General features: G+C 43.3%; 1 protein-coding gene across 2 annotated transcripts in view; it reads left to right on the plus strand.

Moving 5' to 3' along the window:
* Nucleotides 1-8,516: 8,516 nt before the first annotated feature.
* Nucleotides 8,517-27,588, plus strand: part of TRABD (TraB domain containing) — a 32,543-nt gene continuing 13,471 nt past the window's right edge. The window contains exons 1-6 of one of the 2 annotated variants that reach the window (XM_072920783.1): nucleotides 8,539-8,642; nucleotides 19,468-19,530; nucleotides 21,762-21,840; nucleotides 23,435-24,221; nucleotides 24,358-24,524; nucleotides 25,389-25,529. In XM_072920783.1, the coding sequence (XP_072776884.1) occupies nucleotides 24,390-24,524; nucleotides 25,389-25,529 (276 nt within the window). In that variant the 5' untranslated portion in view covers nucleotides 8,539-8,642; nucleotides 19,468-19,530; nucleotides 21,762-21,840; nucleotides 23,435-24,221; nucleotides 24,358-24,389. Of the gene's footprint in view, nucleotides 8,643-19,467; nucleotides 19,531-21,761; nucleotides 21,841-23,434; nucleotides 24,222-24,357; nucleotides 24,525-25,388; nucleotides 25,530-27,588 lie in introns of both variants that reach the window. The other variant, XM_030256376.4, reaches the window with a different exon arrangement.

Consider the following 27,588-nt stretch of genomic DNA (forward strand, 5'->3'; position numbering starts at 1 on the left):
TCTCCTGCTTCCTACTGGTGCTTGGCACAAGGTTAGTGGGGAAAAAGAATATTTGTTTACAAGCAAGGTTCATGCTTTCTGTGTCCCAGGGTGAGAGATTGGGAACTCTCATGGATAATTGCACAGCTGAATCATTTAGCAGAAAACAGGTCCAGTGCAAAGGTAGGTATTCCACGTGTACCAGCTGATTCCCACCTGCACACGTATCTTCTTTCTCTCTGCTGTACTTCTGTCTTTTGGCAGGTCTTGCCATCACAGGGGAGGACAAGGTGACCGCACACACTGTGTATGGGCTGGTGAAAGAGCACCACTCTTATCCTGGGGTCACTCAGACCCATGTCCTTGCTGAGGTGAATGGTCACAGCTTTTCTGTAACCTAATGGCAGTACAACAGCAGAGGTTTTTCCAGCCTTGGGGCCTTGATCCATGTTCTTTTACAGCTTCCTTGAATTGCTCACATGAAGTATACTGTCCTCAAGCAAGCATTGCTCTTGCCTGCTGTGAAGGTCAGGAAAGGCTTATTCGAAGGAAACAGCCTGCATGCAAACAACACCTCACACTGGCATCATTGCTTTAATCAGGACAATAATTTGCCAGCCTGCCTGTCCTCTCTGATACTCAGATATTAAGAATCTTGTTTTCACTCTCTTATGATGATAAAACCTTAAATATTTTTACTACATTTTTTTATTACAAATGCCTGTTACATTATTCATTCTATAGCTTGTCTTTAGACAATAGAGCACTAATCAGCACGGTAGAAACAGGAAAATTACAATTAGAGTTTATAGTCCTATAGGAAGGATTAGAAAGGATTGCTGAAAACTTTCTTCTTTTATTTTTGTGAGACATTTTTCATATACTTTTGAAGTTATTGATCTTTAAGGGATCCATGAGGGAAACATCTTGCTTAACTAACTTAACTTTCCTTTAGGACAAAGTCACCCATCTAGTTGACCAAGGGAAGACAGTAGATGTGTGATTCTTTTTATTTTGGCAAAGCTTTCAATACAGTCTCTCACGGTATCCTTCTGAACAAAATGCCCAGCAGACACAGCTGGATGTGTCCATTACACATAAGCAGTCTAATTTTATACTGTTGTAATTTGGGGCTCTTTTCTCAAGAAAAGCAACCCATTTAAGCAGTAACCTGTCTGGGGACTATTCAGGTTTTCAGATGGAAAAATTTTGTTGCAGGGCACAGGTAGCCCTTAAGCAAGTAGCTTGGGAAGTTATTGCTGTTAATTCTTATATTTTCACCAGAGATGGAGGGACAGATTACAAGAGTGCTTCTAGGCAACTGTCATGCCAGATAGGATGGATTTGCATATGCCCTCCCAGGTTCACTAGGGACACTAAACTCTGATTACAGGGTGATAACTCTTTAAACCTCTTGACCAGGACCACAAGGGCAGGTGAGCAGAAGCTGTTCTTTGTGACCATGTGTCACAGCATAGGCCACAGCACATGCCACAGTCAAGACAGCCACAGTAGACAGAATATTACCATGCAATTCCAGAAGGCTTTAAGCATTTGCCCATACAGAATAACACCATACCTCATCAGAAAGCTTCAAGTATCTGCTCTTCTTGTTCTTTAGCCCAACCTTTTATAGTCTTATGTTTCTGCATTGCACCTGCATGTCCCTTTGGAGATTGGTCAGTGCAGCTCAGCACTCCATGTCCCATTGCTTTCAGTACTGTTCACCTGCCTTTCACAGTTGTTGGGCATTAGGGATGGGGCTCTGCCACAGCTGCACTCCATATTACTACAACCATGTGGTAATTTTGTTCTTCCCTTTTGTTCCTAATAGAGTCCTTTTCAAACTTGTCTGCATTTAACCAGTAAGTTCTCCACCTTCTCAAAAATCTTGAGAATGTCTTCTTTCTCTTCACTCTTACCTTTAAGTGTATGCCCCAGGAATTTTGCAGAAAATTTAAACACATTTAATTTCTTGGAAATTCCATCTCTTTGTTCCAAGATCCACTAGAGGACACAGGCATGGGAATTAACATTTTGACTCAAATCCATGGGAGGCAATTGAATATTCTGATATGTATAGGTATAATTTTGGATTTTAGGTTCTGATTCTGCATTGTGCAACTACTTCCTCCTACTGAAACATGCACATTAACACAATGTAACATTAGGGTGCCTTAATGATTTTATTAGCAACTTAATTATTTTTTCAGGAGAAATGCATTATGAAGGGACCTTTCATGTGTTAAGCACTTTTCCGTCTAATCTATGAAGGCAAAAGTAGCTGGGATTTGTGAATCAGAGTATTTCTAGATATTAGTAAGAAAGGGAATGTAATCATGTGACAGGGTTGATTTTTCTTTTAATTGAATTACACAATTAAACTAATACAATACTAATGGTATTGAGGCTCTCCATCTTTAGCCCCCTTACAGCAAGCTCCTGGAGCCAGGTCCTGTAGTCACTGAAGTGAGAGAGAACTTTGCCAGGGATTTCAGTTGTGCAAGCTATGTCCTCAAATGAATGCAAGTACACATAAGGAGTCTTACAGCTCATGCAAATAGGGGAGTGATGCGTGGGCAAGTCGATTACAGCACTTTCACTGATTCCACATATGGACGTAGTATGTGGGAAAATGTTTGCACCACCTGCTCAGATTAACTTAGTGTTCTTTGCTTTGAATGAACCCCTGGGGAATCAGTGGAGAACAGGAAGCACATAGCTCTTTCAACCTCCAGTTCAATTTGTTGTAGGAAAAATACGGCATACATATACAGCATACATATTATATATATAGTGTATATACTGTATATGTATGCTCCAGGGCTTTTGAGAACAGAGGAATTTAACAGAAAAAAATCCCATTGCCAAACCAGGGTTTTCAGTAGAACTTTAAACCAAGTATCTGGACCCCTCATTCTATTTCTTGTGTCCACATCTCACATTGATATGAGCAGTGATTTTCAGTGCTTCATTAACTGGTCTTTATCTTCAACTCATTTGTTTACTTATTTGTAGGGATTACAACCAAAGATTCCCATGATGCCATACAGCTTTCAAATCTGAGGCAGACAAGTGTGCATTATGGATTGCAAACTGGCATTAGCCCGGATTTTCTGCTCTGTAGCTCTAATCCAGTCTGTTATTAGTGGAAGACAGCACTGTGCAATTTAATTGTTCATATGTAGGAACAAGACCACGTATAATAGCTCTGTTGCCTCTTCTTGTCTTCCAAAGCTTATAGGGGTTAGGCTTTGTTGTGAGACTTGTGTTTACCTCTGGTGAACAGAAAGATTAATTTGTGCAATCCTTGGCTTCCTCACCGGGGTACATCTGTGTACAACCTGTTTTGTCTTCTTTTCCAGCCTTTCCTGTAGAGAAGCGCAGACTAATTTGCCTCCTGGGCAAGGAAGGCCCAGAGCAGGTGTCTCACATCCACCTTGCTGTCACAGCAATGCCATGTTGCTCGCTCCACATGCCTCCCACACAAATGATCTCACAAAGAGCCCTGTGCCGATGCAGCTTCTGTACCCACGCTGCGTTACCCACAAGTACTAGGAATGCTTCTGCAATGCACTGTGCTCTGCAGGTCTGCTACAACTTTAATGGAAAGGGGGAGAGCAGAGGGTGGGGATGATGCAGAGGAAGAACAAAGGAGCTGCAGCCTTTCCACCCCGTCTGCCATCAGCACCATCCTCCTCCACATGCACGCAGTGGGCTGCACACCTGCCTGTGCCCATGCCACACAGCAGCTAGGGCTGGACCCGGGCTATTAAAGCCTTGTTCACAGTCATCAGCTTCCCTTCACAGCAACCACTCATTATGAACTTTCCCCACATCTCACACAAATTTTAAGGGAAAACTGTAAAGTTTAGAGACAGCTGAAGTAGTCCTGTGTGTGGTTGGTTCTTCTGATTTACCAAATCAACTTTGTTGGAGCCAGTTCCAGCCACATACAGCAGCTCCGTCATGGAAGCAGTGTAGAAGGAACATCTCCTAGACCTTCCAGCCTCAGAAGCAGATACACCAGTGCACAGAGGGCACTGGGTCTGGATGGCACTCTTGACATGGCAGGCTGCCACGTCTGTGCTTCCCGAGTGACAGAACAGCCGTATCCCTCCTGAGTGCAGCAGAATCACTCTCTAACTTCCCTATTAGCATGTTTAGATGACGCTGTTTATGAGCAACGTGAATACAGGCCATACTCTGATCCGAGGGACTGAAGCACGCCGGAGGTGGCCCTCGGGAGCTTTTCTGAGCGATAACAAACATGCAGCGAGTGAGACAGAAATGACAGAAACATGCGTCTTCTCCAGGGAGGACAGTCAAAGCAATTCCGCGAAGCTGCTAGTCATTCTGCCTGTCTTTCTTCTGCTTCGCAGTCTGAGATGGATGGTGTCTCCCAGAATCACGCCAGAAAAGAAGACTGAGGGAAGGGTGCGGGGGCTGTGGGGGCTGTGGGGGCTGTGGGGGCTGTGGGGGCTGTGGGGGCTGTGGGGTGACCCCGGCGCCGCGCGGGGCCGCAGCATCCCTGAGGGGCGCTGCCGGAGCGCGGCCGCCAGGGGGCGGCGCAGCCCCGCGCCAGCGCCGCTCCCACGGGACCGGCCCCGCCGTGTCCGCGCCGTGTCCGTGTCCCCGCCGTGTCCGTGTCCCCGCCGTGTCCGTGTCCCCGCCGTGTCCGTGTCCTTCGCCGTGTCCCCGCCGTGTCCCCGCCGTGTCCCGTGTCCGCGCCGTGTCCGTGTCCCCGCCGTGTCCCCGCGCTCTGCTCCCGCCCCCTGTTCTCCGCCCTCTGCTCCCCGCTGCTGCCCCAGCGCGCCCGTGGAACGCTCCCGTCTGTATCCCGACGAGCCACGGTCACACCGCCCCGCCTCGCTCCCGGGCTGGAAACGCAAGAGGCGGTGGGGAAGGATCCTGCTGATCTGGGGGTGCTCAGCAGTGATGGGTCAGGTGAGTTTTCCAGGCAGTGTGCAGTGCCAACCCCAGCCAAGTATCCATGAGGCTGAGACGAAAATCTTAAAACTCTCTAATCTAGATAAAGCAAGAGAAGACGTGACAACGTTTAAAGAGGTGAAGGCTGTTACAAAGGGAAAGTTGTCTTCCATTACCGCAGAACACGAGCTACTGGGCTTGGATACAAGCAAACACCAGTTTAGGTCAGATTTTTGAATAACATTTCTAATGCTCGAGGGTTTTTGTTTTGGGTGGTAGTGGTGATTTGTTCTTTATTACAAGTTCTTAAAAACCCGTTGTGACCTGGACAGGCACATGGCCATCCCGGAAACAGCCTGGTACTTTCCCTGGCAATGTGCTCAGGCGCTGATTCAAATGTTGCACTGGGTCCCTATTTGCTGCAAACTAGGGATCACTGAAGACAATCGAGCTCTTCTGGCTGATGTCACCATTACTCCTTTCAGTTCTTAAGAAATCTTATGTAAAAATAACTTGTTAAGAAAGAGAAAGAAGAGGGCAGAGTGGATGGAAGATGAAGGCAGGAAAGAGGGAAGAAAAGATGGAAAGAGAGGAAGGGAGGGCAAGCAGAAATGTACTTAGCTTCCCCTCCTCATTCCTAGCCCTGGAAATCCCAAAAATCCCTGGAAATTTCTATGCCCAAGAACAGTGGCATGCTTATGAGGAGCCTTTCTGGCTCATTACACAACAAACCTACTTCAGATGTACTGCGCTGTGACTGGTAACCATTCCATGAGGATCAGTTTCAGTACTAAAAAAAAAGTACATTTTAAGTAGTGTTGAAACACTGAAGAAATCCAGGAATCATCTACCATGAATCATCTCTCTTCACTACTGGCATTTGCCATTGATTTCAAAACAAACCCACATCAAGAGCAACATTTAAAGAAGATATTCAATGTATTAAATATTAAGAACACGATTTACATGTCACATTAGGCTTCTCAGAAAACACCAGTGACTCATCTTGCAGTTGCTAATTAATGGTGTATTCAATTACCACAACACTCTCATTCATTACAATGGAGCAGAACAGAATTTACAGTCACACAGGCTCTTGCAGAGACACCACAGTTGTCAGATGGATTCCTGGCACAAGGGAACCTCCTGCTGGCACAGGTCCTTGCTTTTGATATACTTCCTCCCATCTCACCCCCCCTCTCCACTTTCAGAGGTATTGCGCACCACAAACCAAGCTGAAACAGCACAGGCAGAATCTCCAGCCACATGGTTTCATGTCAGTAGAGACCTGCATCTTACTTTAGTCCTTGTGAAGGCACGTTCAGCCACCACAGCTCTTGCTGAGCCAGCAAAGGAAACACTGCCTGAAGTAAGTACACACAAAACTACCAACACTGTTGACATAATCGGGGTGCAGTTATCACGAGCTAAAATCAAATCAGGCCAGCAAGGTTTACAGTATTTCCAAAAGCACAGGGCTTATCAATCAGGTGAGGTGAGGGCTTTCCTGCAGGCTAGGCAGTGCTCCCATGCTCTGACAAAAAAAATTATTGAGGTTTTGCATCTGAAGCAGTGGGAAGCTTGGGGACAGACCTGTAGTCTGTCAAAGGGGTCACAAAGTTTGAACAAAACACCACTGGTGGTGTATTAGGAGGAGCTGCAGCCAAAAAAATGCTGAACTGTCACTCAGTATCAGTGTCAGCTTGAACCAAACACATGACACTGCAAATAGCTGGGGTTTGACTATAAGCTTGGCACACACTTATAGTTGAGCAAATCTGAGGATAAAATCTGTGATCAGCTGTGTAAGGGACACTACTGCAACTTGATATTCAGGCTGCTGAGCATAAGGGCCTGTCGTGTGCTGCTTAGCCAACATTCACAGGGCTTTACCTGCTACAGGACAGCCCTTTGCTAGATCTGGCACCACAGAAAGCTTGTGGCTGGGCAAGGCTGATGGTTGGAAAAGGTGGGATTAGAAGCAGACTCAGAAGCAAGCAGCTGTGGTCAGGGGGGGCAGCTGCATCTAGAAATTACACTACTCAAAGGGCCTATGTCCTTGGATGCCAATGAAGCTATCGGGCATACTCCTCAAAAGCATCAATCAAATTGTTCTGATCTAGTAGAGTGTCCCATTTTTCTTGGGGGCCTTCACTCACCAGTTGTGGGGAAAAAAAAAAGTCTTTGGAATCACTGTATGGCGCTAGATTAAAATGCCTAAAGTGAAATTTTCTTCCTTTTATGTCAGACATTGGATGGTTCTGCCTCAGAATTGAAGGTCTGCATAGCTTGCACTTTATTTGATTCATTGCGTTTTGATCATTCACACACGAAATGCCTGCTCTGTGCTTTTATAGCAAGTTGAAACAGGAAGTAAAACTCCCAACTGTCTCAACATGTCTGGACTTGATTTCCACATACTACATATTTGCAAAGCTCAGCCTAATCCTAAACTAACCCAGGATGTGAAGTAAGAAGAGATCAGAAAACAAACCAACCTTCACATCTGTTCAAATGAAACTGTATTTAGACAACAAATGTGTGCTCAGACTAAACGGGTGTTTAAGCCATACTGTCACTGAACTGTGACTTATCAGAAACAGAAAAGAGAAGCAGGAAGAGGGCAGAGACAATTCCAGGACACAAACAGTTGTTATAATCAACTCTTGACACATCTTTCTGAAAACAACTTTCTTGACCAGTAAAATATATGTATATGTCAGCCTAGAAATTTGGAGTATCACCAAATGCCCTTTGTACTTAGAGAGGTGGTGTAACACTGATTTTTCATGTTTTGTGGGTGAAACATTTAATTCTTTTCCAGCAGGAGAGGCCCACTGCAAAAAAGGAAGATAAGGGCCAGAAGAGCAGTGAAAAGCAGGGCTGCGCATCGAGGAAATCATGGATAAATTCAGAGATGACGCCGTTTGGAGTGTGATATATCTGCGATTTCACTCTTTATTAGACCCACGGCGCGTTCTCACGGGCACACCCCATGCAGTCCCACCCCTAAGGGTTCCCTCTCACTCCTTCCACTGTACACGTTTCCAAACGCCTTCCAAGGACGGCCACGCGTGTGCCAGCACCCACAGCGGGCACGGACACCAGGGCAGCTGCTGGCTCCCAGTCCAGGTCGGTGCCAGGCCGGACCTCCTGCACCAAGCGGGGTTCGGCTGACAGCGGTGCCCGTGGCCGCAGTTGCTCCACCGGCACGGAGAGCAGCAGTCTCAAAGACGTGGCTCAATTCCCTGCCAGAGGCCCCCGCCCCCCACGGAAGCTGAAGGCGCCTGGAAAGGCGCTGCTGGCACCCCCGCACGCTCCGCTCCGGGGCTCCCACAGAACCCCGATAGCCCCTGGCGCCGGCACCGGCTGGAGCAGCCGTGGAGCAGCCGCTGGAGCAGCCGCCGGAGCACCGCGCACACGGGGCCGCGCGGCTCCGGGCCGAGGAGCCGCGCGGGGCGAGCGAGGGGGGAGGAGGAGGAGGAGGAGGAGGAGGAGGGGGCCGGCGGCGGGCGGGCCCGGCGGCTCTCGCAGGCTGGGAGCTGTAGTCCGCTGCCGCCCGCTGCCGCGCAACCGGGAGCGGAGGAGGACTACAGCGCCCAGGGTGCCCCGCGGCGGCCCCGCCCCGCGCTGACTCGTGCAGCACGTTGTCCGGCTAACGCGCCCCGCGCCCGCTCCGCCCGCAGCGCTCCGGCCGGCGGCGGCTCCGCCGCTCCCATCGCCCAGCACGGCAGGTCAGCGGGGACGGGGGCGGCCGCGCTGCCGCGTCCCGCCGGGCTGGGGGGCGGCGGGGCCGTGCTGGGGCCGACCCCGGTGGTGGCGGGTGTGTGCAAGGGGAGCGGATGGGGGTGTCGCGGTTTTCTCGGTGCCCCGCAGGAGGGGAGGGGGCTACGAGCGGCGCGGCCGTGTCCCCTCGCTGCCCGCCCTGGGCACGCACCCGGCCCGGAGGTGCTGCCGGGCAGGGAAGTGGCCGGGCGCGGCGGCCCTGCTGCTCCCGCTGCTGGAAGCGTTCCCCGGGCCTGGCGGGAGAGCTGCAGCCGGGGCCGGGCCGGCTGCCCCGCCGATGACCCCGCAGGCCGAGGGGCCTCTCCCGGCGGCGGGCGGGCTCCGCCTCGGAGCGGACGGGCTGAGGCGAGCGGCCCCGCTGGCGGGGCAGGAGGAGGCCGGCAGGCCGGTGCCCTCCCGGGGCGGTCTGCACCGCCCTGCCCTGCCCTGGCGGCCGGGAACTGCAGCTGGGCAGGAAACTTTTGGGAAAATGCGACTTTGGGGCCCTTTGTAAGGTCCCGGGCCCGCGTGTCTTCAGCTCCTTCGTTCCGGCTGCTCACCGCTTTGGGGCTTCACGGACGTGGCACAACGCTCCTGATCCAGGTGTTGGGTGATAAGAGCCTGGGATTTGTTTGGTTCTGGCGGAGAGCTGCGGAAAAGCCGAGACTGACAGTTCTTCTTTTTTTTTTTTTTAATCTCTAAACAGTTGTGTTTTTTTCTGAATCCACCTCTTAAAATAGTTCAAATTAACCTAGCTCTTAAACATAACTCGTATCACAGGCATAGCTTGGGCTTTTCTCTTGAGGAAAATACTTGTACTGATGCAGATGTCTATACAGCAGAGGTGTTTATTTTTCCTAGCTTTCAGGAAGAAAGAGATTATTCTTCTTTGGTAAAACTTTGCAAAAAATTGCAACTAATGGGTTGGAAAAGTGTGAGAACGGGATGGTCTTTTACAAGTTAGATGCTGTTTCACAATGTGGTGGCGACAGTACTAGTCAAAAGAAATACCCAGGATGTGTGGAATGACACTTCTCCATTTTGTAGAGTTGTGTATCTGTGCAACTACTGTTTACCTCATTAATGGAGGTATTCCTTCTTAGAAAGTTAACAGAGTAAAGCAAAAAATAATTAAAAAACCCAAACCAAACAGATTCCAGGGGTTTTTCTTCTGTATTTTAGTGGGGGATAGACCTTACACAGTAGGGGAAAAAACATGTCCATTTAATTATCCTAAGCTAAATGAGTTTATTAATTGAAAAATCTGGGTTGGGGCTGTGGCACTGGTTTGTGCCCTGCTGTCGGTGGCAGTAGACTTTCAAGATTCACTAACTTGAATTGACCATTGTATTGTAAATTTAAATTTTAAGTTGCTTATTGTAAATTTTAGTCCTCACAGTGTCTGACACTCTGGCATCTTAACTGTACACCTGGATATTGTGTAGCTTGGTGCTAGAAGAGTTAGATTGATTTTGCAGTATAGTCTTTCTTCCATATGGTAAAAATGATGAAACACTGCTGCTGCTGCCACCACAGCCGTGAATGAACCACGTGGTACTGTCGTCTACTTGTGGGAGTCATACGAGTGCTTTTCTAAAATAATAGTTTTTGGAAAGCATCTTCTTTTTCCTTATTTGATATTCAGGAAAAGTGCAGAGAGAGATTTGGAGCAGTCTTTGAAAATGTAGAAATGAGAGCAGGCCAGAGATAAGTGTGCTCCAGATTTAATGGAAGTGGTGTGTAACTATGTCTGTCTGAAGTGATATCACAGCATGTGCTTTGCCAGCCAGTGCCGGTAGGAAAGAAGAATTCTGCAGCTCTCCTTGTCCTGTCAGGAGACAGGACCCTGGCTGTCTTTCATAGATTATTTAGTACAAAATCTGACCAATGTATTTTCTTTGTGATGGTTGTTACTAGATTAGAATCATATTTGCAAATACCTATGTGACTTGAATCTGAGGTCAGACACCTTCAGTTATTGAATGCTTTTTTATGAAAACGTGCATGCACTCAGTGACAAGTTCTCTTCCTGTACACTTCTTTTTCTAATAATAAAAAAAAAGTAGGAGAGCTCTTTTCTACTCCTGCCTCCTTCCTTCCCTTGCCTTTAATTGACCTGCTTTGCAGTTTTAATTGAAATCACTGAGGGATGCAGGATCTTAGCATGTCCACGTGCAAGAATTTGAATGTCCTGATGACCCTGCATATCAAGCACTACACTGGAGCTCCAGGAGTCTGTCTTCCAGTGGGTAAGCCCCTCAGGCTGTCTGCTAAATAACTGTCTCTACTGGTAGTGCAACATCATGCTCTTATGTAGAGAAGTCTGTCCATCTCAGGAAGGGTATGCACGCTTTTGAGAGAGAGCAAAAGCCTACACCACAGCTGAACAACACCATGACTGCTGGTGAAACTGAAGAAAGTGTCCAATCACCACTGTACTGCATCTGGAGATCCTGGTCTTGCCTTGCTAGGGTGCATATCTTGCATGTTCTTGTAGAACTCCATACACATGCAGCAGCTGTACTATTTCCCTTCTATTCTGCTTGGGAGCGTTTTGCGGAGAATTTTCCGAAACCAGAAGTATCACTTGGCTCATAGCTTTACATGGCCTGCAGGGAAGATGTACTGATGTCTTCCCCAAGCTGCTGGATACAGGAAAGTCTAATACAATTATTTTGGTTCTAGATCTTCGCTGAATTCACATAATTCACATTAGAATGTAATAGGAAAGTGACTTGGATAGATGTATAGGTTCTAAAAAACTGTCAGTTTGAGTGCCCGTCCAGACTTGAGCCACATCACTGTGGTCTTTCTGTCTCATGTTTCTAAATTTAGCAGTATCTATACAACCTCAGCAACTTCTTAAAAGAATAAGGATTTAAGCTACTGTTTGTTCATAAATCTGCAATGCAGTGCATTAGCATCCTGATTCACCTCATACTTACTCATTTCATCAAGTAGCCCCAGCCAGTGTAACGTCAATAACTTGTAAAACCACAGAGCCTATGAGAATGCCTTCTTGTCTTTCACCAATAAACGTGTTTTCAGTGTCCCAGGCCACATATTCTCATGTTTCAATACCTTTCAAGCAAATGAATGTAGTTGTCTTTGACTTTTATGTTTTAATTTCCAAAGCATGCACATGGACATTTACTCTAGTGTATAGGTACTTGAGTTTAGTCTGTGTATGTCTGCACAGTTCATTTTGTAGGAACACCTCATTGATGCTCAGAGGGTAAAAATATGCATTTTGAAATTTGTGAACTTCTGAGTCATGAGAAACCAGAGGCATGCCCTACAGCCCTCTGTGATTACAGAACCACTTGCTCAGTTGAGTTTCAGAGGCGTGGGTTTGTGTCAAAGAGATAACATGCAATATGTGGAGTAGGTCACCTTTGTGATAATTTTGAAATACATTCCAATTTCTGAATTTGTGACTGTTACATTAATTGGCAGACAGGTTACCACAGAGGCATCCTTCTGAGTATGAACAGGCTATCAACAGAGTAGACACCTTTTGGAGTTGATGATTGTAAACATTTGTAAGATTTCTGTGCATAAGTGTGGAAAAAGCCTCATCAATCTCAATTACTCTGTTTACGTTGCAGAGTATGGTGCTGAGAGGGTATCTGTTATTTTGGTTTTGCCTTCTTAGTAGGTTAAATGTTAAGCATGGAAGGTGCTTTTTTAGGTATTTCAGACAGTGAGTTAAGACTGCAACAGTTTGTCAGTGAGAGAAAAGTTTAGTCTGTTTCTTCTGAAGTACTGACATGCCTCTTCTGTTTACATAAAATAAGTGATCCTGTTAAACGGTAGCAGTATTCAAATGAGATGAGCTTATGCAGAGTATAAAACTATATAGGCTATACCAGCTAATTCAAATATCCATTGCTAGTGAAACTGCAGGTTTAGAGGATGAAAGGAACACAGCACTCAATGCACATAGATGCAGGTGAATTTATATTGCTGCATCTTATGCCAAGCTGATGGAAGCCGTGTTCTGGCTGGAGATACTGGTGTTAGAGGGCTCGCACATGAGTCTGTTTGTGACATAGTCAAATTTTGTGTGTGCCTGTGGCTTATGTCCAGTTCAGGTCAGTTTTGGCTCAGTTGTAGCATGACCTGTGTGAGGTGTGCTATATTCTCACTGGAGGACTCCCACTTTATTGTTTGACACTTTGTGCTCAAATTCAGTCCCTTAGCCTGTCTCTTGTCTTTCCCACAGCAACTTTAGAGGAACAAGGATGAGTGGTGGTGCTTTGTTACTAGGAGGAAGAGGTGTCCTGTGGGGTGGATGGAGATCCTCTAAGGGCCAATGATTAAAAGCAAAGGAAAATTCAGATTGCAAAATTGAAATGCTTTGAAAGTTCCATGAGCCTTCTAACAACTTGTTTAGCTACCAGAGGTCAGATTTGTAGACGTATTTAAGCATTCATATACCTCAGTTACTTATTTGTGAGCAGGAAGGTTACAGAGTTAACACTTTGAGATTAACACAAGAGATGTGGGTACCTTCTGCAATGTTAGTGAATACTGTACCTATCAAAAGCTCTAATATATATATTTAGATTTGTTTGTTGAGAGGATCAAACACATAAATTTTTTTCTGTTCCTTTCAATAAAAGGTGGAACAAGCTGTAGTTTGGTGACTCCTTTCCTAGTTTCTTTATTAGCTATTCTGATGTGTATGCAGCACATAGAAAATATAGAGCAATTGTAAGACTATGGACAACTTTTATTTCCGTCTTGTAGTGCCAGCATGTTGAGGAAACAAAGTGCTGCTTCTGAATTTCTGTATAGCTCAGAAGGAGGAAAACATCCAATAAAAATCTTGTTAAAAAGTAGCTGAATATGTTGTTTTATGGGTAGGAGCATGAGAGATTTTTTGAGAGCTTTTTTATCGATTCAGTTGAATCACTGTCTGAAGGAAGCAAATTTAGACAAGACAGTAGAGGAACAAGTTTAACCCTACTGTAGGAGGATATACTGTAATGAATTGTCTGTGGTGTTTGAATTTTCTCACCGAACTACCTCGCTGAAATTAAACAGGAAAGGGCCTTTTGTTCTTTAACTTGCCTTGCTAGAAGCCGTAATTTGTGAGTGCGTGTGCATGTGAGCCTCTTGTGTTCTTGAGACTGCAAGCTAAGAGAGTTTCAGATGCCTAAATATGAAGCTGGAACCGAAACACCTTGGTTGACTAGGGCTATCAAGTATGAAAAATGAGTTCAAGGGAAGATTTTGTGCAAAGAAGTGCTGCTGAAGCTGATTTATATTAGGAAAACTGGAGGGCTGATGTGAAATAGCATGGCAGGGAGTTGTTTCTGCTTTGCCAGCATCTGTGCAGAGTAAGTAAGCATTTCTAGAAGATGTTGAACTTTTCTGTGTGTTCCTTTCTGAACTTGCTATTTTGGGAGAAAGAGAACAATGCCCATGTGCATGGGAAAAATACAGTCCCTCTTTGGCAGTACTTTTCTCAGTAGCAATGTCTGTCCTGTGTGTGCTGTAGGAACAAGAAGAGCTTGGGAGGAAATAGGTGCCTACCAATAGAGATAAGTAATGGCTAAATTCTAGGTTTGCAGTTTATTTGGTGGTCTCAAAAATGCCTGTTTGGTTGCCTAGGTATCTTAAGAGTTTGCAAAAGGGCTTCATTTCTTCACATATGTATACATAAACAGCAATTTTAAATGGCCCAATGAACTGTAGGTCCCCTTGGACTAACAAAGATGCAATAAGCACAAGAATCCCATTTGCCTGGAAAAAAGGTGTTTGAGGTGGAGAGTCAATCATATTCAATCATCAGTCACCTCTCTTTGTTTCTTCTAGCTCCAGGAATTTTCTTGGTAGTACTTGAAGCAGGAGAATGAATTCCTGATTAAGACAGTCTCCTGGAAGTTAGAGAACAGAAATGCTTCCTAATCTCTGATCTTTATGAGTGCCTAAAAGCTGCGTCTCCCAGTGCATCTGAAAGAAGTGCACTGTCATGTCATGTCTGAGATTTTCAGTGTATGATAGATCTCACAAGGGGCTCTCACAGGCCTTTGAAGAAGCTGAGCAGGGGAATTTGATTGGTTTCACATGTTCATGCCAAATCTCATGGTAAGTAGAACTTGAGGTTATGAGATATTGCACTGTACATATTATGGAACGCTGTAAATAATATATCCTAACATTTTTTTTGCCTGTGACTTTTCAATTTGGGATTGAATTTTCTTTCTGGCAAGTTCTGCTGACCACCACTTTTTTACATGCACCTCATCTAATCTTTGGTGATATTTTTCTCCTGGAGGAGCAGTGCTGTGTGTTACACCTCTAAATGACTGTGAGACTCTTCCCTGCTTGCCAAAATAGTTTCAAATTAACGTATGATTGAACAAGCGCAGACAAATAAGATGCCTTGTTACCTTGTGTCATTTTCTTTACGAAAGTAAACTTAAAAAAAAAAAAAAAAAAAAGAAGAAAAAAAAAAAAAGCCCAAAACATAGGTTGGAAAATTAAGCTCAAAGCATGGATGTAAGTTGTTCAAATGATGCCAGAATTTGACCTGAATTGGCCCCTATTTTCGCTATTGGACATGGTGAAAGGAAGTGCATACAGATTTGTGAGTTTCAGTTTGTTATCTGTGTAACAGCAAGGTTCACTCAGTCTTCTCTCAGAGGCTTCAAATTATATTTCAAATATCATAGCACTCATATTTTCTGTGAATACATAGACGTACAAGGCTAGTGTCTTTCACATGGATGAGCTAGGTCAGCCTGGAGTCCAAGGTATTTGACTAATTCCCGAAATACATGGACTTTGCCCAGTGCTGCTGAGGAGGATGCTGCTAGCTGAGTACCCAGTCTTGCCTGTACTCTGGTGAGTCTAGAGACAGGTCTTCTGCTTGGAAGATTTCAGCTCCAGTGTAACTGGAGCAGATCTAAGCACCTGAAAACAAGAGTATAAAATCCTGGGTATGAAAGGATCTTCAAGATCATCTAGTTCCAGCCTTCCTGCAGTTGACAGAAGCACCTGTAACTAGACCAGGTTGCTCCAAGCTCCATTCAGACTGGCCTTGAACTCTCACAGGGGTAGGGTGTCCACAGCCTCTTTGGGCAACCTCTTCCAGTGCCTCAACACCCTCACAGTAAAGAATTTTTTCCTGATATCTGAATCTACTCTCTTTCAGTTTGAAGCCATTCCCCCTTGTTCTATTACTACAGGTCTTGTAAAATGTCCCTTTCTGTGGTTTTTGTAGGCTCCCTTCAGGTACTGGAAGGCTGTAATTAGGTCACCCCAAAGCCTTCTCTTTTCCAGACTGAACAACCACAATTGTCTTAGCCTTTCCTTGCAGGAGAGGTGCTCTAGCCATCTAACCATCTTGGTGGCCTCCTCTGGACCCAGTGCAACAGGTCAGTGTCCTTCCCTTGCTGGGGACGCCAGAGCTGGATGCAGCACTGCAGGTGGGGTGTCACCAGAGCAGAGGGACAGAATCACTTCCCTTGCCCTGCTGGCCATGCTGCTTTTGATGCAGCCCAGGACACAGTTGGCTTTCTGTGCTGCAAGTGCACATGGCCAGGTCGTGTCCAGCCTCTCATCTATCAGCGCCCTCAAGTTTAAAAATGTGGGAGATGGATGGTGGGTGCTGCTGCCTAGTGTCTGTTCCCAAAAAACCTCTCTTGTAGAAAAGCAAGTTGGGTAAACGTTCAGGGAGCACAGTCAGATCCACACACCACACTCATTGCACCTGTCTCAGCGAGAGAGGCAAGAAAGGCTCTTTTTGCAAGGTTTTATTCCAGCGAGGTCACATGAAACTGAAGGAAACCCAGCAAGAAAGGGAACCACCACCTGCTTCGGGCAGCCTAAGGAGGGGAAGGGCTGGGGGGCGGAGGTAAGGGCTGGGCAGGGCGCAGCCAGCAGGGGTATCCAGGGATAGGGAACAGGGAAAGGAAAAACCAGAGGAAGTCCACGTGGGAGTCTGTCTTTTCCCCTCAGGAGGACTATTCCATGGTAGTCACTGGCGTGGACAAGGCAGAGGACTTGGGAATTGGCTGAGAGCAGAGAGTTCATGGGATGGTACACAAGTTCTCAGCAGGGCTGTTCTCAGTCCCTTCATCCCCAGCCTGTATGGACAATGGGGGGTTACCCCAGCTCAGGTGTAGTATCTTGCACTTATTAAACCTCATGAGATTCCCATGGGCCCACATGTCCTAGAAGTGGGCAGACTTACCTGTCATTGTGGCTGCACATTCTCTCATCTGGCCATGGAAGTATTATTCCATGGATTCCCTGCAGAGGCTGGAGCTGGAAACTGCAGTGAAACAGTGAGCTGGAAACAAACAAAGGTAAAAAAACGGTTAAAAACCGGTTAAAAACCGGTGTTAAAAACCGGTGCTAGTTAGCTTGAGTAAACTTCAAAAATCTCTCGCACACCCCCACCAATATCAGACATATTATTTAGTTAGTGGTGAGAATGCGATGATGTTTTCTAAAATGTCACTTAGTGGGAAAAAATACCATGTAGTGTTCTTTATGTGAATCTGTTTTTAAAACAAAACTTGCAGTTCATTAGTTTGTAGAGTACTCTGTAGATAAGAGACATATTTTCAAATGCCAGCAGACCTTAATCAAGCTTAGAGCTTTCAGTTGTTATTTAGGGCCATCTGATTCACTGGCAGAAAAGCACTGTGGTATTTTGCACACAAACCAATTGAGAACCAAGCCCAGGGCTGAGCATCAGAGTGTTGGTACACTCGGAGTGATGCTGTAATTCAACAAGTATTTTCTCAGAGGACAGTTGGTTTCAACATCTCTGCTTCTTGCTGTTCCTCAAGTTGTGGTGCTGCAGTTCTTACTGCAGCTCTTTGATCCGCTGAACTAAAAATGCCCTGGTAGAGTTGGGGGGGGGGGCAGGGAAAGTGCTTTTTTTTTTTAAACTGAGCCTGCTTTCCAGTGTGGTTTACTGCCTAACTCAACAAGTAGTTCAGCCAGTCTACCAGAGACAGGACAGCACAAAAAGAGGTACTGAGTTTACTTAACGCCACAAAACGGACAGACTTTCTGGAGTGAGGTGTCTGTGGGCTGGTGTGTCCCATTCAGGTTGCAGGTCTCAAGGCAGGGCTTTCCTTCTGCTGTACTGCTTTAGATCTGTCCGCACCACTCGTAAATTGTGGAAATACTGAAACAGAAGAGCAGTTCAGCTTCACCTGCTATTTCAGTTTACTCTGACATCCAGGTTTCCTTGACTTGACTCCTTGGAAGGCAGGAGGGTCCTAGTTTTAAAATTATATTGTGCCTTGTAGCACAACTACTGGAGTGCTTATGTTGCCTGTGCAGACTTCTTGCATGTTTTTGAATAGTTTGTTTTAATGAACCTCTTGGACTGTGTGCAGTGTGTATTTTTTTGTTTTAATGAGGTATTTGCCTCACAGCTCAGGAGTTGTGTCTGTAGGTGTTGCCTGCTCAAGCTATGGGAATCTGTTGGATTTCATAGGGATTCTGCGCCAGAGACCATGCAGAAGCCAGGATTTTGGCCACTCTGCTTTTTTTCTTGCCCAGCCTGCAGCTGTGATCTCGGGTTTGCTGGCTCACCATGAGCAGTGGACAGCAAGAAGGCACAAATTCCTGAAAACCCTTTTGCATGGTGGGAGATATGCCAGGGGACAGAATTACACTCACTTGCTTCATACTGCCCAGGCAAATGCTCTTTTAAAGAAATGTATTTTAAGCAAAGATAGAAAGCAAAATGGCTTGCTAGAAATGGGAATGCAGAGCGCTAATCCGACTGCAGTAGACTTTTCTATTTGGGGAAGGGGGAGGCTTGCCATTGCCATCACATTTGTGTGCTGAAATATGCTGTCAGGCAGATGCCAGCCAGCTTTTCTCCAGCCTCATCTGACCATAGGGCAGGAGCCAGACTTGTATGTCCACTCCTCAGAGCGGGACTGCAAATGTATTCTATGAATAAGTTGTTCAGGATTGCTCTCTATTTAATAAAATAAAACTCTGATCACATGTACTGGGATATAGCTCAAATGGAGTTAGCCCAAAATGCTGTAGTAAAGAGGCAGCACTTAGAGTGCTTCAGTATTAGTGGGATGGCAGTGAGCATAAGCAGAACAAGCACTAGTCATACATGCAGTCTTGTGTAATGGCCTCAGAGTACCACTTAAGTCCAATCACAGCACTCTGCCAGCTTCAGGGAGAACTTTGGATTTTTATGATTCCGTCATCACTATTGTTAAACTAAAACTTGGAAACCATTCAGCAAGGGATTGAAAACGAAGTTTCATGGGTTTGTCACACAGATACTGGCTGACTGATCTTCTAACCCTGGCATATTTATAAATATATGTGGTTACGTGATAGAACAACGTGTATGGCTATAGTTGAATATTAAGATCGTGACTGCTCTCCTACTCTGTGCAGCAGTAAAGTCTTAGAAATATAGAGGATTCCTAAAATCTGCCTAAAAACTCTCTTGATGTAGTCGATGTGAACTAGACAGAACTACTGACTAAATTGAGCAAAGTTTTTGCTATTGCAGAAACTGTTCTCTGGCTTGAGCCGCCTCAAGAACCGTACTGAAACAGGCTGGTTTTATGTTCCACTGGGGGAATTGCTGGTGGCTTGTTCTGGTTTTCTTAATGGCAGTAAAGAGGTGACATTTGTGCCTCTTCAGTTTGCTGCTTTTATTACTTCAGCCTTTATTAGAGACTGCAGAGACACTTTTTTTTTTCCCCAGACAGTTCTTGAGAAAGTGTTCTGTGTTATGCCAATAATTTTTAATTTTCTTCCATCTCTTTTTACTTCTTGCAGTTCTTGTGTGGTTGGTGAAAATAAGTCTGCGCTGCAGGAATGCAAGAAGAGCAACAGCCTGAGGTAAGGCTTGGAAATAAAGTTTGTATCTCAGTACAATTGCAGGGAAGGTCAAGACTGAATCAGCCAGGTTCTTCCCCTTATTTTTGGGCAAGTTCTTCAAAGTCTTACTACTGAGAATGCCAGTGTGAGACCCCTTTTAAAATGGAGATGGAGAGCTGAGTGCTATTGTTCTTGATACATTTACGTTCTTTTCAGATTCTCTTTCCCTCCAGTTGCAAAAGCTTAAAATGGGTCTTTTCTATTATTCTACTTGCAAGTGAGGAATTGCATGAAATCGCCTAACCTATGAGATTAAACCTTTAGGAGGAAAAAGGTTTTGTGATTAAATTACAGAAATTGATTCTATACAAATAATCTCATTGTACATGGCCGAAGTTCCTTGCCAAATTAAACTGAGATGCTTTTTCTATCCTTTCTGTTCCTTTTCTTCTTTCATATCCATGTATCTCAAAACTTTTTTCTGGTATAACAGGTGAAGCTCATGAAATGTTTATTCTGTGAAGCATAAGAATGTTGGTTCTTTTGTTCTGTTAATTAAAAAAAAAAAAAGAACAGCAGATTCCTAATGTGGTGTCTTAGTGCTGTGCTCATTGCAGTGTTGTGATGTTGTGATGACAAAGCCAGCATAAGTGATAGGATTAATTCCAAATGTTACAGATGGATAAATTTTTCCAAAATATTGTTGTGACTAGACTTAACGTATGCAAGCAGTAGTCAAGCCATATGTTGTGATCAAAAGCTGAGCTGGTGTTAAATTAGATTTGTGAATGTAATTGCAATTTGCAGTGTAATTGCAGTTTGCAGTTGTCAATTAACAGACTTCTGCTTTGTACTGAAAGAATGATGTGTTGCTGTGACTATTTTAAACTTTGCACTGTAAAGCTGTTGTACTTATTGAGTTTAGTCCATGAAATGTATCATAAATTTTTCCTTGCCTTCAGTAGGGCCACGGTGAGACACTCAGGATTTATTTTCTCAAAATTCCTGTCTGGCATAATGGAATGCAAGAAGAAAATAATTGCTCTTATAGAAAGCTCTTAACATTTGGGTGTGGACATTTGGTACAGCCTTGCTTTAAACTTTACCAGGTTAAGTACAAAGTACATAAACCAGTCATTTTAGCTAAAAAGCTGACATCCATCAGGAGATCTTGGCTGCCTGCCTGCTGGCTCATTAGTATTGTCTTTGGAAAGTACTTAAATGATGATGGGTTATCATCCTGACTCTAACTTTTTGACTTAATGTTGTTCAGAAATTCCAAATTATTCCAATAATCATCCTGATTAAACTTTGAATTAAGGTAGTTGCCTATAGGTAGTTTATAATTTAGCTTTCCCTTATTCCTGAGTCTTTTCTGCACTAACTCTGCCTCTCTGGCTTGAATGACATTGGCTGAATGGCTGGAACTGTTTGAATTCTATGCACAGGTTTTAAAACTTGCTGGTTAATTAAAAATAAGAAACATTTTTGTTAGCCAAAGACCTGTATCATATACTTCTAGGGATAATATTGAAGAGTCAGTCTTCACAAATCTTTTGAATTGCCTTCTTTTCCTTTAGAGAGCAAAACTGTGCAGATGCCTTGTATCTTTTTGACTTGGATTTCTGATATGTATAGAGTCAACATGCACATGAACTTTCTAAGATTTCATGTGCATATTGTGTAATTGCCTTATTCCATCAAATACTTGACCTGACTCTTCTAGAATGGATGTGTTTAGTCTTCTGGGTACTGATTAACTTTGTCAGACTCCTGACAGACTAATGCTGACTGGTAGTTGAGTCAAATGGTATAAAATAATCAGTGCACATTTTAGTTTTCAACACAAAGTGCTGTAGTTCCTGTAATGCTGTAGTACTGTAGTAGTGATAGAGATAAATTTTTTCTTTTTATCTGGAATCCCATTTATTTTAAACCTCCATAGTCCTGTAGTAGTGATAGAGATGAATTTGTTCGGAATCCCATTTATTTTAAAACTCCATGTAAGGTATAAATATTATCTCTTAAAATTGGCATGAAGTAGACAGTTTTTAACATATTCTTTCTCATACGCAGGCAGCTAGGAAAAAATAATTGTAAAATCACAGATGTTTTGAACTGTGACCTTGCTTATATTATTTACTTGCTTGAATATTATTGGTAGGTTCAAATCGAGTAAACTCACAAAAGGAAAGATGTATTGAAACATTTCATTATAATTCCCAGCCTCCTTTTGAATTTGTTTCATACAGGCTGCTGCAGATCCAATGTCGTCCTCTGATGCACCAGAAGATGGCCCAAAAGAAACGTCAAGTATTTCGCAGAATATCTGTATGTTTCTGGTTTGACTGGGGAGGGTGTATCATAATGGAAGGGATATTCAACTAAATGTCCTTGCCTTTTCCTTACCTAAAAAGGACAGGGCTGTTGGCAAGAAAGGGAGTTATAATCTTGATTTGTTTCAAGGCCCAGTTGTGTAAATCAAATTTAGAAAGAGTAATGACATATTGATTGTCAGTTTGCTGATCCCATACTTTCAAAAGTAAATATTTTTAGATTTAATAGATACACTCAGCTATTGTTTTAAGCTTAGCTATTGCTTTCTAAGCCAGTGATGCATGAGTATGTGTTTGCTTTGACAGTCTGGCATCTAGTGATATGATGGTGCTGAGTTGTCCCAAGTGGAATGCTTTGCCCATGCTACCATGATAATGATTTGGCAAGCCTGCAAGATGTGGCAATAGAAGTATTCCAACCAAAACTGTCTTGTGAAGTCCAGGAAGAGTATCTTTTCTTACCTGTTCTTGGCAAGATCAGATTATGACAGGCATTTCTTTCTCAAGAGGAAAAAACAAAAGCTTCTTAGGATTTGCTTTATCTATTTTGATACACTGTTATGCTATTAATATATCCAGTGCTCATTTATAACAATAGGAACATTCAGATTGTGCTTTCTGGCAAATAATAGGCTCTGAACTACCTCAGGGCAAATTAGTGTGTAATAGTAACACTGCTGAATAATTCCTAGGGATCTCAGCTTTCATGGGAGCAAACAGAGCCTTGACTAAAGCTATGGGAGGTGTTTGCTTTTTTCTTCCAGACATAGAAGTTGTTTCAATAAAAACCATAGCTGCTCCTGAGACTGTTTTCCTTAATTGTGTCCTTAAATTATAGCATCTGGTGCTGTACCACTATCACATTTTTTCTTCATGTGAAACATTATTCAGTCCAGTACTGAGTATATGTGTGAGGTGAAAGCTTGAAAAATAAATAGAAATTACACCCTTTAAGGGTTACCAAATATGTAGAAACCACTTCCAGTTGGGGGAATCTGAACCATAAATGGCTTTAGGCTAAGAAAGTATTTGAGGCAGGTATTACACATGCTTTCCCATGTATTACGCTCTCTATTAGGCGTCCGCTTTTGACCATAATGAGAGGCGAGATATTTGCTTAGGTGGGTTTTTGTTCATCTTCTATGGCTGCTTTTATAATTATGTGACTGAGAGTGCTACAAATGCAACAGCCTTACCTCTACTTCCTTTTTCAGTCATGTTTTTCTTACCTCCTCCTCAGCATCACCATCTGTTTTGGCGGCAATATTGTCGTAGCTCAAACAGTACTGGTTGCAGCACACCATGTTCTTGGGTATTGACCATGAAGTAGTAGGTTGCTAAAAAGGATGTTGAAAAGTTGCTTTTAATTTGGGTTTTCTCTTTTGTTTGGTTGGTTTTCTTCTAATTTGTTGGGGTTTTTGTTTGTTTTTGGTTTGGGGTTGTTTTGCCACACAGCTAAACCAGATTCATAAAATGAATGAATGGTAGGAGGCTGTAATTTATCTGCATCTTTGAAATCCTGCCTACAAACTGTTCACTAATCTTTTTTTTTTTTTTTTTGTTCCCCTGGGCTTATGATCCTATTCCAGGCTTCTGGAGACCACTTGAGACCTCTGCTAACTTGTGCAGCAGCTTGCCAGAGAAAGAGAGTTGGTTGGAAACAAAACTCTGCTTTCCTGCTTGATACTTTTTTTCCCTAAGATGCATTACAGCTTTAAGATGAGCCATTCAAAGTGACTTTAATTTCCCATCGATGTAGAGTTAAAGTTTCTGTGTCTCAGTCAATGAGGCTATCTGGCAATGAGCATCTCTGACAGAGCTGATAGATCCTCCTATTTTCCATACAGCAAGCTTGACATAGAGGAGCTAAACTCACTTTGTACCATTTTGATATTAAATAGTTGTTCAATCTAGGGAAGAATGACTGGATTCCTGACCTAAATACCTCTTAAGGTTTACTTTTCCTTTGTGTACTGATCCCTGGTGTGTTAATCACAGAAAAGGCTAGGGTTGGTACTGTAGGTATCCTATATGTGCCAATATGTGGAGGTGACTCTGCCATCATAGTCACACCAGTGGCCACGTATTGCTGTCTTTTATATAGATAAGAACCCCAAAATGGAACACTTTGGGTTTAGAATTTTAAAAATGCTTTTTTTTTTTTTTTCTTTTTCTCTAATTTAGTGTATACCTTTTCTAAGTATTCTTTGCTTCTCTGTCCACCTCACCTGCCACACAGCTTCTCTCTTTCCCTTACTGAACTGCGTGGACAACCTGTCCCAGTGTCCACAGGGTAGGAAACCTGGACTGAGACCCATGCTTGGAGGCAGCCTCTCCAGTGATGGCACTCTCAATGATGTAGCTTCAGAAATGAATGTAAGATTACAGTGGTAAATCCATGGCCTTTTAGCTCTTCTCTGCTGTTTAGTGGCGACATTTTTATTTTCTGTCTTACTCACCTGCACTTTATATCATGTGTGCTTTTCTTTTCTATTTTTCTTTACATTTATAGCTGATGCAGATGCATTTAAAATTCTCCTGGAGATGAAGTTGCAGAAGAGGCAGAAAAGGCCTGCTTTACCAAGCACTGTGACTGAGCTTGATACTGAGGATGGTTCTAAAGTATATGTGGTTGGAACAGCCCACTTCAGTGACAGCAGCAAAAAGGATGTAGTAAAGGTAAATACTCAGTGTGAGCCCTTCAGCAGTATCTTTGTAATATTTCAACTTGGCACTAAGTAGAATGAAGTCCAGCTCTCTGACTTGGTTTTGTGCTGTAACCTTCAGGCTCTGTTTTTCTAATTGGCTGTTGGAGGACTAACTGCACTATGGGATAAGAATCTGACATGTTACAGTAATAATTTTTGATGCAATATATTGCTCTCCCAGGTCAAATATTTTTATTTGCCCCTCAATAAAAAAGACAGATAATACAGCATCAGTGTTGAAAGTAGAAATCTCACTAGTGAAGCTTACATTGCCTGGATAGTATTGGGCTGTAACAACATGCTGCACAAAACTTGGATTCCATTCTCAAGCTGCAAATAGGTCTGAAGCCCTAGTGCAAGTAGGAACTATTTCATATTATACCTCCTGCAAACTCTGCAGTTTAGAGTGCCTTTATTCAGGAGCTAGAGGGGGAGGAATCTTGTAAGAGCCAGGGTTGCAGGTTGACCGTTCTGACACAAAGCGTATTCTAGCTCAGATGGCAAAATACCACAGAGTACAGTCAAATTAATTTTGTGAACGTGAAAACTTTAACATGAAGTGTTTCTTCCGTGCTCCCCTCCCAGCACAATATGTTCGCCATTATCCTGTCCCAAAGCATCCAGTAACTAAGACATTTTGCTGTCACTTTCCTTAATATTTTTGTCAATGCATAGTTATTTAGAGAACTCTTATTTACTATTCTACTGGGTTTTTTAAATTGAAAATTATTATTGGAATGTGATCTTAAGGTCTTTTTTCTCTTTAAAATGTTGATATTGGCTGCATTTCTGTTTATTCCTTCTAAAGCAGTATAAATAAATTCATCTCTTTCAGACAATACAAGAAGTGCAGCCTGATGTAGTTGTAGTTGAACTGTGCCAGTACAGAGTTTCTATGTTAAAGATGGATGAAAAGACATTACTAAAAGAAGCCAAAGAAATAAATCTGGAAAAACTTCAACAAGCTATAAAGCAGGTATGATTCCTACAGTGAGAATTAAAGGTTTATGTTGAGCAGTTTGTCAAGTTGCAATCAGAGCTAGTGTTCCCCAGAGCTGGGAATCTAATACGGTTGATGTAGGTGAGAGTGCTACTACAGTGGCAAAGCTAGGTTTGGGTGTTTTTTCTAATTTCAGATGGAGCATTGAGGACTTTCTTTTCACAATGGGATTGGTTGGGCAAATTGTTGACCTTGACAGGAATCCTCTTGCATTTAACAGCTGCTCCATTTACAGGACACAAGTCTAACTTTGCAATTGTAATGGTCTGCTAATATATTTAAATTTGATTATTATTCCTGCAATCTGCATCTGTATCACAGCTATTTAAAGAGCACTTAATTTTGTTTAGATGCATTTCTTCTTCATCTTAGTGTGTTGCTCTTTAATTCCTACCTATCCACTTGTCTTTGGAGTAGTTTCTAATTGACAATAGGCCCTGAAGGGAGATTCGAAAAATTTGAGCTAAAAAGTAGAGGATTCTAATTATAACTACTCTAATGTGGACATGTCTGGATGTATGTGCAGAAAAAAAGTCCTGTATTTTTTCAGTTCCACCTAGCTAGCTTGCACTTGGGTGATTTTAAGCTAGGCACAGTGCAATGACACAAAGTTGACTTAAAAATGATGGGACACTTGATTAGAATGGCAATGCGTGGTCAATAGTAAAGGCTTTCAGTGTCCAGCTGGATGAAGAAATTCGTAGATTGTTATTTTGATTGTGTGCTGCTAACTGTATATTGTATTTACGTTATTGATGTAATTGGGGAGTTTCCAGGATTGTACTGCCCCCCCATAGGAATATAATCTGCTTGCATGCAGAAGCACTTGCAGTGGCTCAGGGCTTTGCTCACACACAAGGTCTCAGAGCTGGCTTTCTGTCTCACAGACTTAGGCAATAATGCATCTTTCCTGTTTTCTTTATTTACGTCCTATCAAAGGAAAAGACACTGCAAAACACTTGCATATTGCATGAATTGCTGCATCTATCTGTTTATCTTAGGTAAGGTGGATTATTCTGATGCATGTAGCCAAAATGAATGTTCACAACAACTGGAACAGCATAGCCGGGTGTCTTCTGATCTTGTGAAGAGGCGCAGAAACTTTTTTTCTTTATATCAAAGCGAAATCCAACAGTTTATGTTGTGTTAAGAGGAAAAAGATAATGAAAACAAAATAGCAGACATTTTTTTCTCTGTGGTGTAAAGTCACATTGGCAGCTTTGCAGTTACCACTTCCTACCAGGGCTTGAAGTGATCTTGCGTGCAGACAGTAAAAAACACAGACTCTATTGGCTCCAAAGTCAGAGAATACTGCAAGGATCCTTTCTATTCTTATAGCTCATATTAGTCTCCTTTACTTTATTTGCAGGAATAATGCAGATAATAAGATTTGAACATTGGGCCTTTTAAAGAATGTATTTCTCTATATGTGGTCTCAACCAAAAAGTAGCCCAGCCTTTCCCTCTGAATCACTAACAGTATGGATTATATAGAAAAAAACAAGAAGAACAGTCCAACTGTCTCATGCCAAATTATAGTGTCTTTGTTTTTCTCTGATAAAAATCAGACCAGTTGGTAAGTTACTCAGTTATACCTTAGTTGCATCCTCTCATTGACATGAGACAGGCCCAAACGCTACACTAAAAGTCAAAGCTGCTTTCAACTTTCATCCTTAAGATTGGAAATGAGGAGAAAAAAGCCCAAATGGTGTCTTTTTATAATCACTTACATAAATATTAAGCGCTAAAATTTTATTTCATTGCTCTTAATTGAAGCTGGAAATTTAGCAGAATGTTAACATGAAGCATACATATTTGCAATGGATCACTGGCATCCACAGCTTATCAAGTAACTGCTGCAGGTTAAAACCAGACTTCCTTTAGCTCCTCCTTGAATTTCAAAACCCTTACAGCTGGTTGCAGAGAAGTACCCGTTTGCTTTCCATTAAGCAAAGCAACATGGTGCAGACTGGTATCTGGCTCAAATGTGGATAACCTGGAGATGTGCAGTAAAAGTTGGCTTAAACCAAACTGAT

This window comes from Taeniopygia guttata, chromosome 1A (genome assembly GCF_048771995.1).
Source record: "Taeniopygia guttata chromosome 1A, bTaeGut7.mat, whole genome shotgun sequence".
Taxonomy (NCBI): Eukaryota; Metazoa; Chordata; class Aves; order Passeriformes; family Estrildidae; genus Taeniopygia; species Taeniopygia guttata.